General features: G+C 46.4%; 1 protein-coding gene across 1 annotated transcript in view; it reads right to left on the bottom strand.

Moving 5' to 3' along the window:
* Nucleotides 1-317: 317 nt before the first annotated feature.
* prkx (protein kinase X-linked) overlaps nt 318-16,802 on the bottom strand; it is a 34,861-nt gene continuing 18,376 nt past the window's right edge. The window contains exons 7-9 of the mRNA XM_075478106.1: nt 15,136-15,193; nt 9,427-9,504; nt 318-4,738 (exon numbers count right to left, since the gene is read on the bottom strand). Of these exons, the coding sequence (XP_075334221.1) occupies nt 4,613-4,738; nt 9,427-9,504; nt 15,136-15,193 (262 nt within the window). The 3' untranslated portion in view covers nt 318-4,612. The remainder of the gene's footprint in view (nt 4,739-9,426; nt 9,505-15,135; nt 15,194-16,802) is intronic.

The following is a 16,802-nucleotide window of genomic DNA, read 5'->3' as shown; positions in this document are numbered from 1 at the left end:
GAAGATGCAAAGAGAAACAGAAACCAGAAGTAATTTATTTGAAGCCACTTGTAGTAGAACCTGTGATTAAAGCCTTTAGTGTCTCAGTGTCAACATTTGAACAAATTCATGCCATCTTTTATGAACACGTAAGTAGGTCTTTGGCCTTTGGCTCAACATTACTGGGTTAGGGTTAGGGACACTGGCATTGTGTCATGAAAACCTGAACTTGAGAAGCTTCAAACTTCTATGAGGGCTTCATTTCACAAGTGTCAAGATTTCCATCCTGTAATACAAAAGCTTGGCTGCACAGACGAGCAGCTGACGGGAGAGGAACACGTGTTTCACACTTTATTCATCATACAAACACGTCATTGCATCAAGTTAATCACTGTTTATTAAAAGGATTTCTTAGGACGTTATTAGAAAATGCTTCAGCAGCGACCAGACCTGGTTCCCAGCATATACTGTAACATATGGGTTAGAGCTCCAGCTGTTCATCAAGGTTCTTTGTCAGGGTTTACTGGGACAGTAAGGGAATTCAGTCATCGTTACTGTCAGAGTTTCCGCCGGGAAGAAGGCCTGTGAAGTATTGCTGGGTTCAGTTCTGGAGGAAAGGCGGCACATGCACTGTACAGACACACGGCAAAGCTCTGCAGGCTTTCACTATGGGACAGGGGGATATTCAGACGTGGGAACGTGACATTTATTTCTCTAAATACAAAAACACACAGGACACAGAGGGCTGAGGCTGGCTATGTTTGTTCGTGTCATTTATAATAAGCCGTAGGTGATCACTCCATCATACTGGTGCCATTTAAAACGGGTTTCAGGGGGATTCAGTGTGTCTAAGTATGTACAGTGGACAGAAGGCATGGAGAAGATGATGCTGCACGGGGGTTCTGGGGGTTACTGGTGAGCAGATAACATGCCTGCTGAATCAGACGATCCACACTCTGAGCAGACATCTGCTACATCATACATACATATACATGTGAAGTCCATCCAAAGAAGGAAGCCTTTGGGAAGCGTTTGTCCCAGGGCTCACCTGCAGCAGGGTTCAAAAGGCGCAAAAGGGCCGCAGCGTTTGTGGTTGTAGAGGCTAAAACTTGGGAGTGGATGGGAGGAATTTGCCGAGGTCATCATGAAAGACTTTCAATTGGCCTTCAAAGGGTGTTCTGCTACCCTTCAGCGACTGGGACAGAAAGCCGGGCCCGTCCTCCATTAAGAGGCGGAGTCTGAGGACTTGGCGGGAGACTCGCCCATCACCTTGGCATTGGTTGACAAAGGTAGTTAAAAAGCTTCTCAAAGGGATGGATGAGATGTGCCCTGAATGCTGTGGGGCTGGCATGCCTCTTCAGTGTTGCTTGCAGTGGCAGACGGGTGGTGGTTTCCGTGTTTAAGAAGGGGGGGCCTAACCCTAACCCTTTACGTGTTTAAGAAGGGGAACCTAACCTTAACACTTTACGTGTTTAAGAAGGGGAACCTAACCCTAACCCTTTACGTGTTTAAGAAGGGGAACCTAACTCTAACCCTTCCCGTGTTTAAGAGGGGGAGCCTAACCCTAACCCTTTACGTGTTTAAGAAGGGGAACCTAACCCTAACCCTTTACGTGTTTAAGAAGGGGAACCTAAACCTAACCCTTTACGTGTTTAAGAAGGGGAAACTAACCCTAACCCTTTACGTGTTTAAGAAGGGGAACCTAAACCTAACCCTTTACGTGTTTAAGAAGGGGAACCTAACCCTAACCCTTTACGTGTTTAAGAAGGGGAACCTAAACCTAACCCTTTACGTGTTTAAGAAGGGGAACCTAACCCTAACCCTTCCCGTGTTTAAGAAGGGGAACCTAACCCTAACCCTTTACGTGTTTAAGAAGGGGTGGCCTAACCCTAACCCTTCCCATGTTTAAGAGGGGGAACCTAACCCTAACCCTTCCCATGTTTAATAGGGGGGGCCTAACCCTAACCCTTCCGGTGTTTAAGAGGGGGGGGGGCCTAACCCTAAGCTTTCCCGTGTTTAAGAGGGGGAACGTAACCCTAACCCTTCCTGTGTTTAAGAAGGGGGACCTAACCCTAACCCCTCATCCTGACTGAGCGATTGATAAAAAATTATTAGAATGCGTACTTTTCAATCAGCCTACCCTGACATGCCACGAGCGATGTTGCTCCGTCCAGCGATCATGCTGACCCCTTGTAAAATCGCCCGCGCTGTCTCTATTTGGACCACATCCCGCCCCTAAACACTTCTTATTGGTTGAAATGAACATGCTGCTTCCTGTTGACAAGTTAGTTCGCAACAGGTTAACATCACTCAGGGAATAATGGACGAGGAGAAGCTGATCTTTACCGTGGAACAGCACCCAATGGTTTATGACCCCAAACACCCGTACCACAAAGATCTGAACCGAAGGGAGCCAGAGAACTCGGTGTTTCAAGTGAGTACTTTCTGAACCAATAGAATCACTCCCGATAAAATCGTCACGCTGCATATCAGGACACCCTTGCGAAATTTCGTCGTCGTATCGCGTCAGTTTCGCTCGCTCGCTTTCAGTCAGGATGAGGTGTGACCCTTCCCGTGATTAAGAAGGGGAACCTAACCCTAACCCTTTACGTGTTTAAGAAGGGGAACCTAACCCTAACCCTTCCCGTGTTTAAGAGGGGGAGCCTAACCCTAACCCTTTACGTGTTTAAGAAGGGGAACCTAACCCTAACCCTTTACGTGTTTAAGAAGGGGAACCTAACCCTAACCCTTTACGTGTTTAAGAAGGGGAACCTAACCCTAACCCTTTACTTGTTTAAGAAGGGGGGGCCTAACCCTAACCCTTTACATGTTTAAGAAGGAGGGGCCTAACCCTAACCCTTCCCGTGTTTAAGAAGGGGAGCCTAACCCTAACCCTTTATGTGTTTAAGAAGGGGAACCTAACCCTAACCCTTTACGTGTTTAAGAAGGGGAACCTAACCCTAACCCTTTACTTGTTTAAGAAGGGGGGGCCTAACCCTAACCCTTTACATGTTTAAGAAGGAGGGGCCTAACCCTAACCCTTCCCGTGTTTAAGAAGGGGAGCCTAACCCTAACCCTTTACGTGTTTAAGAAGGGGAACCTAACCCTAACCCTTTACGTGTTTAAGAAGGAGGGGCCTAACCCTAACCCTTCCCGTGTTTAAGAAGGGGAACCTAACCCTAACCCTTAACCGTGATTAAGAAGGCGAACCTAACCCTAACCCTTCCCGTGATTAAGAAGGGGAACCTTTACGTGTTTAAGAAGGAGGGGCCTAACCCTAACCCTTCCCGTGTTTAAGAAGGGGAGCCTAACCCTAACCCTTTACGTGTTTAAGAAGGGGAACCTAACCCTAACCCTTCCGGGGATCACACTGCCCAGCCTCTAACTCTGTTAAACCTATGATGCACACTTATTTCCTTCAGATGCTGCTTTTCTATTGATTTGGGTTTTATTGTGTGCAATAAAATCTCTGCAACAACTTTATTGAGCTTGGTTGGAGCTTATAACGTGTTCATCATTTTGTTCTGTGAAGGTAAACAAAAGCAAACAGGAGCAAGAATGTGAGCTTCAGTGTTTAAAAAGGTTTACTCTCATTAGGTCCACAGCGATCCGCACAGCACTGACACCTTTCATTCATCCCCGTGGACAACCAATGAAAGATAACTCGTGTGAAGGCTGGTCACTGACAGGTGTTTCGCTGGCTCAGTTCACACAAAACACAAAACAGGAAAATTGTTCCACACGATCAAAAGAAATCTTTTGGCATCACTGATCTATCGTTTCTGTGAACACGTACCAGTTAAAGATGACAGGATTTCATATACAGTAGTGTCATCCCAAACGGGCCCAACGCTGCGCCCTGCAGCCCACCCACCTACAAGCTGAGGCACAAAGTGACACGAAGGAAACTCACTCTGAAGGCCAGAAACATTGTTATCCGAAATAAAGGCCCGGAGAAGACGTTAGACAGCGACGGTAATGAATACTGACGACATCCCCCAGAGCGCAGCAGTAAGGGGGCACATTCCACCACCTTTCGCCTGACGCGACTCCGCTCTGAAAGCACGACAACGGGGGTGATGAAGAGTGAAGGGGGGGCACGGTGTGCCGGCTGTACAGTAAGGACAAAGCATGGCCCCACCACACCTGCAAGGAGCTCCGATTCAAGTCGACCTTAAAGGACCGCGAGGCAGCATCCCCGTCACACGGTGATGTAAGGCACCGGTCGCCACGCAGGTTCTAACTACGCCTACATACAGTACAGTGGGTCAGCACCGGTCCGGAGACACCTTCAATAGGACTTCATGGACATCTTAAAAAGACAAAAAAATAGAAAACATATAAAAAAAAAGACCTGATTTGTACAAAGTAACAGTCTTGGTCTTAAAGGAACCAGGTTGTTGTTTTGTTGTTTTTTTTGCATATGAGCAGGCTCAGAGAAGAAAATAAGATGAAGAGTAACAGTCTGACTTTAGTCTGAGAAAAGGAAAAGCTAAACACGTCTGTGGGTTCATGCAGCCCATGCCATCCTAAGTGTTTCCCCATGATGGGACATGTAACAGGAGCTTTCAAAATGTCTGACAACTCTAAGAAAATTCCATCAGTCAGTCAGAGCGGGAGCCAGACTCAGGGCTCAAAAGTTCTTAAAGATCTCCAGATCCTTCTGAGGCACAGGAGGGTCCTTCTTCCAGTCGTCCTCTGGGTAAACGTCGAAGTTGGACGTGTCGCCCTCGTGGGACACTTTAGGAGCTATAGGAGGCTGCAGACACAGGGACAGACGGGTTAGCATTCAGCCCGGCAGCAAAGGAATACAGCTGGGTGTTACCAGAATGGGAATGGTGGTTATTAACCAGAAATTAACATGGAAACTACATGTTAATTACATCAATGGAAAGATTTCGAAGACAATTAAATAATAAGGCCTTACATATTATTTACTGCTCACTTATACATCCTTTACACATCATACTGTGTGGAAGTCTGGGGCTCGACATATAAAACAACTGTTAACGCAATAGTTCTACAGAAACGAGCCGTACAGATTATTAATAAGGTTGATTACTATGCACATACTCCCCCACTGTTTATGAAATTCAATGATCTGGTATATTACAAAATAATGCAAATAATGTATAAAGCTAAATCAAAGTTGCTCCCAGTCAGCATACAGGTTTTTCTCATCTCAAGAAACAAAGTATAATTTAAGAGACAAACTTACTGCACCAAAGGTCAAAAAAGAAATGAAAAGGAGATGCATATCTGTTGTTGGGCTTTCATTATGGAATGATGCTAATATAAATGGAAGAAATTGTAGCACATTTTTGGTTTTCAAAAGGATGCTTTCTAAAGCAATTTTTGAGGGCTACAAGTATTTATAATTTGTGAAGGATTTTCCATCCATCCATCCATCCATCCATCCATTATCTTCCGCTTTTCCGGGGATCGGGTCGCAGGGGCAGCAGCTTGAGCAGAGAAACCCAGACGTCCCTGTCCCCAGCCACTTCCTCCAGCTCTTCTGGGGGGACCCCGAGGCGTTCCCAGGCCAGCCGAGAAACATAGTCTCTCCAACGTGTCCTGGGTCTTCCCCGGGGCCTCTTCCCAGTGGGACGGGCGTCCAGGAGGCATCCTAACCAGATGCCCGAGCCACCTCATCGGACTCCTCTCGATGCGGAGGAGCAGCGGTTCTACTCCGAGCCCCTCCCGGATGACCGAGCTTCTCACCCTATCTCTAAGGGAGAGCCCAGACACCCTGCGGAGGAAACTCATTTCGGCCGCTTGTATTAGCGATCTCGTTCTTTCGGTCACTACCCACAGCTCGTGACCATAGGTGAGGGTAGGAACATAGATTGACCGGTAAATCGAGAGCTTGGCCTTCTGGCTGAGCTCCTTCTTCACCACGACGGGCCGGTGCAGAGCCCGCATCACTGCAGACGCTGCACCGATCCGCCTGTCAATCTCCTGTTCCCTTCGTCCCTCACTCGTGAACAAGACCCCGAGATACTTGAACTCCTCCACTTGGGGAAGGATCTCATTCCCCACCCGGAGAGGGCATTCCACCCTTTTCCGGCCGAGGACCATGGTCTCAGATTTGGAGGTGCTGATTCTCATCCCAGCCGCTTCACACTCGGCTGCGAACCGCTCCAGTGAGAGCTGAAGGTCACGGCCCGACGACGCCAACAGAACCGCATCGTCCGCAAAAAGCAGAGACCCGATTCTGAGCGAAACCGGACCCCCTCAACGCCCTGGCTGCGCCTAGAAATTCTGTCCATAAAAATTATGAACAGAATCGGTGACAAAGGGCAGCCCTGACGGAGTCCAACCCTCAGAGGAAACATGTCCGACTTACTGCCGGCAATGCGGACCAAACTCTGACACCGGTCATACAGAGACCGAACAGCCCATATCAAGGAGTCCGGCACTCCATACTCCCGGAGCACCCCCCACAAGAGTCCCCGAGGGACACGGTCGAACGCCTTCTCCAAGTCCACAAAACACATGTAGACCGGTTGGGCGAACTCCCATGCACCCTCCAGGATCCTGCGGAGGGTATAGAGCTGGTCCACTGTTCCACGGCCAGGACGAAAACCACACTGCACCTCCTGAATCCGAGATTCGACTATCCGGCGGATCCTCCTCTCCAGTACCCCCGAAAAGACCTTACCAGGGAGGCTGAGGAGTGTGATCCCCCTATAGTTGGAACACACCCTCCGGTCCCCCTTTTTAAAGAGGGGGACCACCACCCCGATCTGCCAGTCCAGAGGCACTGCCCCCGATGTCCACGCGATGCTGCAGAGGCGTGTCAACCAAGACAGCCCTACAACATCCAGAGCCTTGAGGAACTCAGGACGGACCTCATCCACCCCCGGGGCCTTGCCACCGAGGAGTTTTTTTAACCACCTCGGCAACCTCAGCCCCAGAAATGGGAGGCCCCACGTCCGAGCTCCCCAACTCTGCTTCCTCATCGGAAGGCGTGTCGGTAGGATTGTGGAGGCCCTCGAAGTATTCCCCCCACCGACTCATGACGTCCCTAGTTGAGGTCAGCAGAGCCCCGCCCTCACCATACACGGTGTTGACGGTGCACCGCTTTCCCCCCCTGAGCCGCCGGATGGTGGACCAGAATCTCTTCGAGGCCGTCCGGAAGTCGTTCTCCATGGCCTCCCCGAACTCCTCCCAAGCCCGAGTTTTTGCCTCAGCAACCGCCGAGGCTGCGTTCCGCTTGGCCTGTCGGTACCCATCAGCTGCTTCCAGAGTCCCACTGGCCAAAAAGGCCCGATAGGACTCCTTCTTCAGCTTGACGGCTTCCCTCACCACTGGGGTCCACCAGCGGGTTCGGGGGTTGCCGCCACGACAGGCACCGACCACCTTACGGCCACAGCTCCGGTCTGCCGCCTCAACAATGGAGGCACGGAACATGGCCCATTCGGGCTCAATGTCCCCCACCTCCCCCGGGACATGGCTGAAGCTCTGCCGGAGGTGGGAGTTGAAACTCCTCCTTACAGGGGATTCCGCCAGCCGTTCCCAACAGACCCTCACAATACGTTTGGGCCTGCCAGGTCTGACCGGCTTCCTCCCCCACCAGCGGAGCCAACTCACCACCAGGTGGTGATCAGTTGACAGCTCCGCCCCTCTCTTCACCCGAGTGTCCAGGACATACGGCCGCAAGTCCGACGATACGACCACAAAGTCGATCAATCAATCAATCAATTATACTTTATTAATCCCCAAGGGGAAATTCCAGTTTCGGTCATGACAGACAACACAGAAACAGATAGGGAAAGAGAGTGTGACCAAGGAATCGCAGCCCGCGGGCTCACGGCCACGCAGGCGCCGCCAGATAAGAAGGAAGGGGAACAACATTGGGTGAGGGGAGGGAAAAAAAAAAAATCATACTTCACACTGTACCCTTATCAGGATACGGTTTGAGATCTCAAAAAAACCTCAGCACAGAAAAAGCATCACATACACATAACAACACCTTAAGCAATGGGACAGTGAAGAGGTGAGGATTTGCATGTGTTATAAATGAGCATGTATGTGTGTGCGTGTGTGTTTGTTCAATAAGACTGCACAGAATGTTGGATCAGGCAATTGTCCTTGACAAGTTCGAATATGTCAGCCAGTTCAACAACAAATCTCACAGGAGTGTCAGGAAGGGAGGGGGAGCACATGGGAAAGAGCATAATGTTATCATAACAAGCGTGGAGAATGATTATGCAGCTGGCCACAAGGCCAGTGTGGGGCGCCGGATTGGAATAACAATTAATTTAGGTCAGACAGACAACTGATTGCGCTTTCTGTCTTTTTGTCCATTGCTGGTATCTCATGGCGAAGTCCCGAATTCAGCCGAATTGTGGGATGTGGACCCTTTCCGCCCGGTCCAAGCGATCAATCAACCATTCTCCCAGGTCAATCCACTTCTCTTCTGAGTCCAGGAATCTCAGCCAGCCTGCGAACCTGCGCAAGGATCGCCTCCAGCTTCCGACCCTGCTCACGTAGCATCTCAGTCTGAGCGTTGATTGCTCTTGTGACCCCATCAAACGCTTTCCACGATCTCTTAATTTCACAAAATACCAGGTATCCTCCAACTCCAAACAGCAGGAACCCGAGTATCATAAATCCAAATATGTAGACGTCTTCCGCGTCCTCGACAGCCAGCATCGCTAAACACACGGTACGCCACTTCCCCCATGCGTCCTCCGAGTATCCAGCGAAGAATGTCCCGTCGGGGCATGAGGCTTCTCCTTTCCTCATCTTCGCGGTTGAGAAAATTTGATCAATAGGATTGAGACCCCAGCTGACCAAATCCATCTTACTTGAATTCGTCTGATATGTAAAAAGATGCTCAAAAGACAGACACAGACACGCTGAGCAGGGCAAAAAAAGGGAGGGAGGAGCAGAGAGAAATGCGACCTCTTCCACCGAGAGCCAAGACAGAAACCATTGAGCTGGTAAAGGATTTTGTGTTTATTTATTATTTTGCTTCATTATTCTTCTATTTTTTTACTTTATTGGATGCAATTCTGTTTTTTGTCTTTTGTCTTTTTACTATTATTTTTCTTCTTACTTTAGTATTTGTAAAAACATAGGTTGATGGGTAGCTTCATTTTGGTCAACAGGACAGGCTTAAATATAAGCAATACGCTTCAATATAAGCATTACGCTTTAATATAAGCATTACGCTTCAATATAAGCATTACGCTTCAATATAAGCATTTCGCTTCAGCCTGTGCCTTTTCAGTCACTTAAAAAAATGCTGTGATTGTCCTGAACACATTTGTTTATTAATGTGTGACTGAATAAACAGACAAACAAACAAACAATGTATCAGCTGGACTGCAAAGCCATTCATTCCATATGTTCAAGCAAATGTTCATTTAAGCACGGACAGGCTTTATAAATACAATCCTTAAAAACGTCATCAGTCAACTTCCTGTTTCCCAGACGTACCTTCAGCTTCCTCAGAGGAACTGCCTCCCAGTCCACCGTCTTGAACCAGCGGTGTTTTTTCACATCGTCGGCCCCATTCTGCAACAGCCAGATGGGACAAAGAGCTAAGGGCAAAGCTGTACAGAGAGCTGATGTTGTTGTAGGGATCGTTTTATCCTGACATGCAGACGCTGAGTTTGATAGCATCTTATGTTTGCAAATATCCAGATGCGTAAACATAGAGACAAGTCCCTTTTGTTGTTAAAAATGTGAATATAGTCTACAGGCGAGCCTCAGAGCAGCAGCGGGAGCTCTGACCGGCCTCAACACTCCCAGGAACACACATCTGGCCAATCAGAGCTCCAGCTGTTTCTCTGCTGGGGCTGGACTCTCTATCTGTGGAGCCAACAGCTGGCTGCTGGTCACAGGTAAAGGCTGATGTCAGGTCAGCAGGAGCAGGGCAAACCATGGACTATTTATCAACTCCTTTCTATATTTTCTTGATTTTCCAGAGTTTATATGCTACCATTCATGTGTATGTGTGACACCGAGATGTGTGGGTCCAACGCTCCGTTATTTTCTAACCTGGTGTTTGAATTTGACACAAGCAGCTGAGCTGAGACTTGGACAAACGTTTCACCTGTATGTGAGGCGTTCAGAAGGCATCTGTAAACTGTTGCTACAGAGAATAAGCTGGCTGACTGAAACTTTACAGAGCTCACTGAAACTTTACAGAGCCGACTGAAACTTTACAGAACCGACTGAAACTTTACAGAGCTGACTGAAACTTTACAGAGCAGACTGAAACTTTACAGAACCAGCTGAAACTTTACAGAGCCGACTGAAACTTTACAGAGCCGAATGAACCTTTACAGAGCCGACTGAAACTTTACAGAGCCGACTGAAACTTTACAGAGCAGACTGAAACTTTACAGAGCCGACTGAAACTTTACAGAACCGACTGAAACTTTACAGAGCCGAATGAACCTTTACAGAGCCGACTGAAACTTTAGAGCCGAATGAACCTTTACGGAGCTGACTGAACCTTTACAGAGCTGACTGAAACTTTACAGAGCTGACTGAAACTTTACAGAGCTCACTGAAACTTTACAGAGCACACTGAAACTTTAGAGAGCCGACTGAAACTTTACAGAGCCGAATGAACCTTTACAGAACTGACTGAACCTTTACAGAGCTGACTGAAACTTTAGAGCCGAATGAACCTTTACAGAGCTGACTGAAACTTTAGAGCCGAATGAAACTTTACACAACTGACTGAAACTTTACAGAGCCGACTGAAACTTTACAGAGCCGAATGAACCTTTACAGAGTTGACTGAAACTTTACAGAGCTGACTGAACCTTTACAGAGCTGACTGAAACTTTAGAGCCGAATGAACCTTTAGAGAGCTGACTGAACCTTTACAGAGCTGACTGAAACTTTACAGAGCTGACTGAAACTTTACAGAGCTGACTGAAACTTTAAAGAGCTGACTGAAACTTTACAGAGCTGACTGAGACTTTAGAGCCGAATTAACCTTTACAGAGCCGACTGAACCTTTACAGAGCTGACTGAAACTTTACAGAGCTCACTGAAACTTTACAGAGCAGACTGAAACTTTACAGAGCTGACTGAGACTTTAGGGCCGAATGAACCTTTACAGAGCTGACTGAAACTTTACAGAGCTGACTGAAACTTTAGAGAGCCGACTGAAACTTTACAGAGCCGAATGAACCTTTACAGAGCTGACTGAAACTTTACAGAGCAGACTGAAACTTTACAGAGCTGACTGAACCTTTACAGAGCTGAATGAAACTTTAGAGCCGAATGAACCTTTACAGAGCTGACTGAAACTTTAGAGCCGAATGAAACTTTACACAACTGACTGAAACTTTACAGAGCCGACTGAAACTTTACAGAGCCGAATGAACCTTTACAGAGCTGACTGAAACTTAAGAGCCGAATGAACCTTTACAGAGCTGACTGAAACTTTAGAGCCGAATGAACCTTTACAGAGCTCACTGAAACATTAGAGCCGAATGAACCTTTACAGAGCAGACTGAAACTTTACAGAGCCGACTGAAACTTTACAGAGCCGACTGAAACTTTACAGAGCCGACTGAAACTTTACAGAGCCGAATGAACCTTTACAGAGCCGACTGAAACTTTACAGAGCCGAATGAACCTTTACAGAGCTGACTGAAACTTTAGAGCCGAATGAACCTTTACAGAGCTCACTGAAACATTAGAGCCGAATGAACCTTTACAGAGCAGACTGAAACTTTACAGAGCCGACTGAAACTTTACAGAGCCGACTGAAACTTTACAGAGCCGACTGAAACTTTACAGAGCCGAATGAACCTTTACAGAGCTGACTGAAACTTTACAGAGCCGAATGAACCTTTACAGAGCTGACTGAAACTTTAGAGCCGAATGAAACTTTACACAACTGACTGAAACGTTAGAGCCGAATGAACCTTTACAGAGCTGACTGAAACTTTACAGAGCAGACTGAAACTTTACAGAGCCGACTGAAACTTTACAGAGCCGAATGAACATTTACAGAGCTGGCTGAAACTTTAGAGCCGAATGAACCTTTACAGAACTGACTGAAACTTTACAGAGCGGACTGAAACTTTACAGAGCCGAATGAACCTTTACAGAGCGGACTGAAACTTTAGAGCCGAATGAACCTTTACAGAGCTGACTGAAACTTTACAGAGCAGACTGAAACTTTACAGAGCAGACTGAAACTTTACAGAGCAGACTGAAACTTTACAGAACTGACTGAAACTTTACAGAACTGACTGGACCTTTACAGAGCTGACTGGACCTTTACAGAGCTGACTGAAACTTTACAGAGCTGACTGAACCTTTACAGAGCTGACTGAACCTTTACAGAGCTGACTGAAACTTTAGAGCCGAATGAACCTTTACAGAGCTGACTGAACCTTTACAGAGCTGACTGAAACTTTACAGAGCTGACTGAAACTTTACAGAGCTGACTGAAACTTTACAGAGCTCACTGAAACTTTACAGAGCAGACTGAAACTTTACAGAGCTGACTGAGACTTTAGGGCCGAATGAACCTTTACAGAGCTGACTGAAACTTTGCAGAGCTGACTGAAACTTTAGAGAGCCGACTGAAACTTTACAGAGCCGAATGAACCTTTACAGAGCTGACTGAAACTTTACAGAGCAGACTGAAACTTTACAGAATTGACTGAACCTTTACAGAGCTGACTGAAACTTTAGAGCCGAATGAACCTTTACAGAGCTGACTGAAACTTTAGAGCCGAATGAAACTTTACAGAGCCGACTGAAACTTTACAGAGCCGAATGAACCTTTACAGAGCTGACTGAAACTTAAGAGCCGAATGAACCTTTACAGAGCTGACTGAAACTTTAGAGCCGATTGAACCTTTACAGAGCTGACTGAAACTTTACAGAGCAGACTGAAACTTTACAGAGCCGACTGAAACTTTACAGAGCCGACTGAAACTTTACAGAGCCGACTGAAACTTTAGAGCCGAATGAACCTTTAGAGCTGACTGAAACTTTACAGAATTGAATGAACCTTTACAGAGCTGACTGAAACTTAAGAGCCGAATGAACCTTTACAGAGCTGACTGAAACTTTAGAGCCGAATGAACCTTTACAGAGCTGACTGAAACTTTACAGAGCAGACTGAAACTTTACAGAGCCGAATGAACCTTTACAAAGCTGACTGAAACTTTACAGAGCTGACTGAAACTTTACAGAGCAGACTGAAACTTTACAGATCAGACGGAAACTTTACAGAACTGACTGAAACTTTACAGAACTGACTGAACCTTTACAGAGCTGACTGGACCTTTACAGAGCTGACTGAAACTTTACAGAGCTGACTGAAACTTTACAGAGCTGACTGAAACTTTACAGAGCTGACTGAACCTTTACAGAGTTGACTGAAACTTTACAGAGCTGACTGAAACTTTAGAGCCGAATGAACCTTTACAGAGCTGACTGAACCTTTACAGAGCTGACTGAACCTTTACAGAGCTGACTGAAACTTTAGAGCCGAATGAACCTTAACAGAGCTGACTGAAACTTTAGAGCCGAATGAAACTTTATAGAACTGACTGAAACTTTACAGAGCCGACTAAAACTTTACAGAGCCGACTGAAACTTTACAGAGCCGAATGAACCTTTACAGAGCTGACTGAAACTTTACAGAGTTGACTGAAACTTTACAGAGCTGACTAAACCTTTACAGAGCTGACTGAAACTTTAGAGCCGAATGAACCTTTACAGAGCTGACTGAACCTTTACAGAGCTGACTGAAACTTTAGAGCCGAATGAACCTTAACAGAGCTGACTGAAACTTTAGAGCCGAATGAAACTTTATAGAACTGACTGAAACTTTACAGAGCCGACTGAAACTTTACAGAGCCGACTGAAACTTTACAGAGCCGAATGAACCTTTACAGAGCTCACTGAAACTTTAGAGCCGAATGAACCTTTACAGAGCTGACTGAAACTTTAGAGCCAAATGAACCTTTACAGAGCCGAATGAACCTTTACATAGCTGACTGAAACTTTACAGAGCCGAATGAACCTTTACAGAGCCGACTGAAACTTTACAGAGCCGACTGAAACTTTACAGAGCCGAATGAACCTTTACAGGGCTGACTGAAACTTTACAGAGCTGACTGAAACTTTAGAGCCGAATGAACCTTTACAGAGCTGACTGAAACTTTAGAGCCGAATGAACCTTTACAGAGCTGACTGAAACTTTACAGAGCCGAATGAACCTTCACAGAGCTGACTGAAACTTTACAGAGCCGAATGAACCTTTACAGAGCTGACTGAACCTTTAGAGCTGACTGAACCTTTACAGAGCTGACTGAAACTTTACAGAGCTGACTGAAACTTTACAGAGCTGACTGAACCTTTACAGAGCTGACTGAATCTTTACAGAGCTGACTGAAACTTTAGAGCCGAATGAACCTTTACAGAGCTGACTGAAACTTTACAGAGCAGACTGAACCTTTACAGAGCTGACTGAACCTTTACAGAGCTGACTGAAACTTTACAGAGCTGACTGAAACTTTACAGAGCTGACTGAAACTTTATAGAGCTGTTCGGCTGTGGGACTCAACAGCAGGAGACATCTGATCAGAAGTTATGATCTTAAGTAGTTAAGAGTTTTACATTTTGAACTGATAAAAACTAATCTGTTTCAGTTCATCAGATGGTACGAGCCAGTTATTGTGGCAGCTCCATTCAGCTGTGCACATTAATAACTGTGCTGTGTTAATGAGAGCTGCGACTGCTCTCCAGAGAAATGCTGGCAGTGTCAAATAAATATCATCTAGTCTGGGATGATATGAACTGAGGTATTTGGTTCTCAGACGGTAGCCCTCTTTCACTGACGCTGCATTTTGATTCTGACTGCTACTGAACTGTACATGTACACTCTGTCTCAGTGCACGTCTGCCACAATATGCAGGAATCTCTGCCTCTGAAAAATCCACTAAAAAACCTCGTCCATCCGGCTGGAAGTGTTAAATAGTCCAAACGGGCTACTAATTGCTGCTAAGTAGAAGCATGTGGCGCTGCAGTCACAGTGTGGGCCCTTTCTTCTCCAGTCCCAGTCCTCAGACTGATGACGTCAAACTGCCTGCTGATGCTATGAAACGAGGTGTGCCGCCATGTGGTTCAGGCAGACAGGAAACCCAACCAACTCACCTTCATGTTGCCCAGCCGTCTGGCTCGGTCAATGACCAGGAATTTCTTGATGAGGTCTCTGAGGGGGTGGGGGGTGGGGGGAGAAAAAAAAAGAAACGAGTCAGTCAACCTCCAGCTGCCCCAGGGAAGCGTTGCTTCTCCTGCACATCAGGAAAAACTGTCACAAAGGTGCTCCTCGCGCTGTCAAAATGACAGATGCATGCTTCCAAACATAGCTCCACGGGCCGCCAGGGGTGACCCAGGGCGGTGAAAAGTGAAGCAAATGGGAAACTTTTTAGGGGAGAACTTTGGATAAAGGTGTTGCATCTCCCATCTGATGATGACAGCCTCATAAATACAGCAGCTGGATGCAGACTAGGGCTGAACGATATATCGTTATCGTATCTATATCGAGATATGAACATTCAAGAAAGTAATTTCGAAAAAGCAACGATATATACGATATATTTCCCCCGCGCTCGCCCTGCTTATACAGCTCTGGCAGTCACCATAAACATTACTTTTAAGATTGCGCTTGAACGCACCCCACCGCCAGCCAACCACAAAGCTTATTTCACGCTTGCTGTGGATCGACAGCTGAAGCCAACCAATGACAAACATAGGAGGGTGGGAGTGAGGGAGAAGTAGACAGCCACACACATTCACGGGGAATTCACGGCGAAATCAAAACGAAAGAAACGAAAGAAAAGTGACATGAGCGCGGAAGATAATTCGGCCGGTGGCAATGCAGAATCTAATTTTGTGCCAAAACATAAATCATCCTCCATTATTTGGAGGTATTTTGGATTTAGAAAGGATGATGTCGACCAGAGCGAGGTGTTGTGCAGGGCGAAAATTAATCAATAAAACTGCACTCTTTTGTTTTATGATGTTTTTATTTTTCTGAAAAATGCTTGGTTTTCACCGAACCCGTAGTCATATCGTATCGTATCGATATCAAGATATCTGGCATGAATATCGAGATATGAAATTTTGTCCATATCGTTCAGCCCTAATGCAGACGAGTCAGCCGTGTCTCCGTTTTTAATCGGGATGCTTCACCAGCTTGAGATGGGCGTCGGAGCGATGTGACACACGGAAAACATTTTAATCAGCTGCAGTGGGGAAATATTCACATTTATGCCTTTCCGTCCATTTCAGAAAAGACAAAGGATGGTGAATGATTACAGTTTGTTTCCCCTGTTTAAAGCTTCTGTGCAGAAAGCATTAGAAATTAGTAGAGCTGGGCAAGTTAACGCGTTAACTCGTGTATTATTTAACGCCGATAAACATTTTATCGCACATTAACGCAGTTTTTTTTTTTAAATTACAAAGAAATTAAAAAAAAAAACTTTGGGGGCTTTTGTGCCTTTAATGGATAGGAAAGTTCAGAGAGACAGGAAGCAGGGGGCAGAGAGAGGGGGAACGACACGCAGCACAGAGCCATCCAATGCGGGACTCTAACCGGGGCCAGCTGCAGCGAGGACTATAGCCTCTGATAATGGGGCGCCTGCTCAACCCACTACGCCACGGACCACCCCTGTTTTATTATTTATTTTATTGTTGTAAAAGTCTGTTGCTCATAGGCTTTTATTTTGTAAAAGTCTGTTGCTGTCTGCTGCGGAACCGGAAAAGAAAGTAATCGGCGGATCCACCAAACATGGAGAAGGGTACGGAACTTTTACTCG

Source organism: Odontesthes bonariensis, chromosome 11, assembly GCF_027942865.1.
Source record: "Odontesthes bonariensis isolate fOdoBon6 chromosome 11, fOdoBon6.hap1, whole genome shotgun sequence".
Classification (NCBI taxonomy): Eukaryota; Metazoa; Chordata; class Actinopteri; order Atheriniformes; family Atherinopsidae; genus Odontesthes; species Odontesthes bonariensis.
This window is presented reverse-complemented; position numbering and strand designations above follow the sequence as displayed.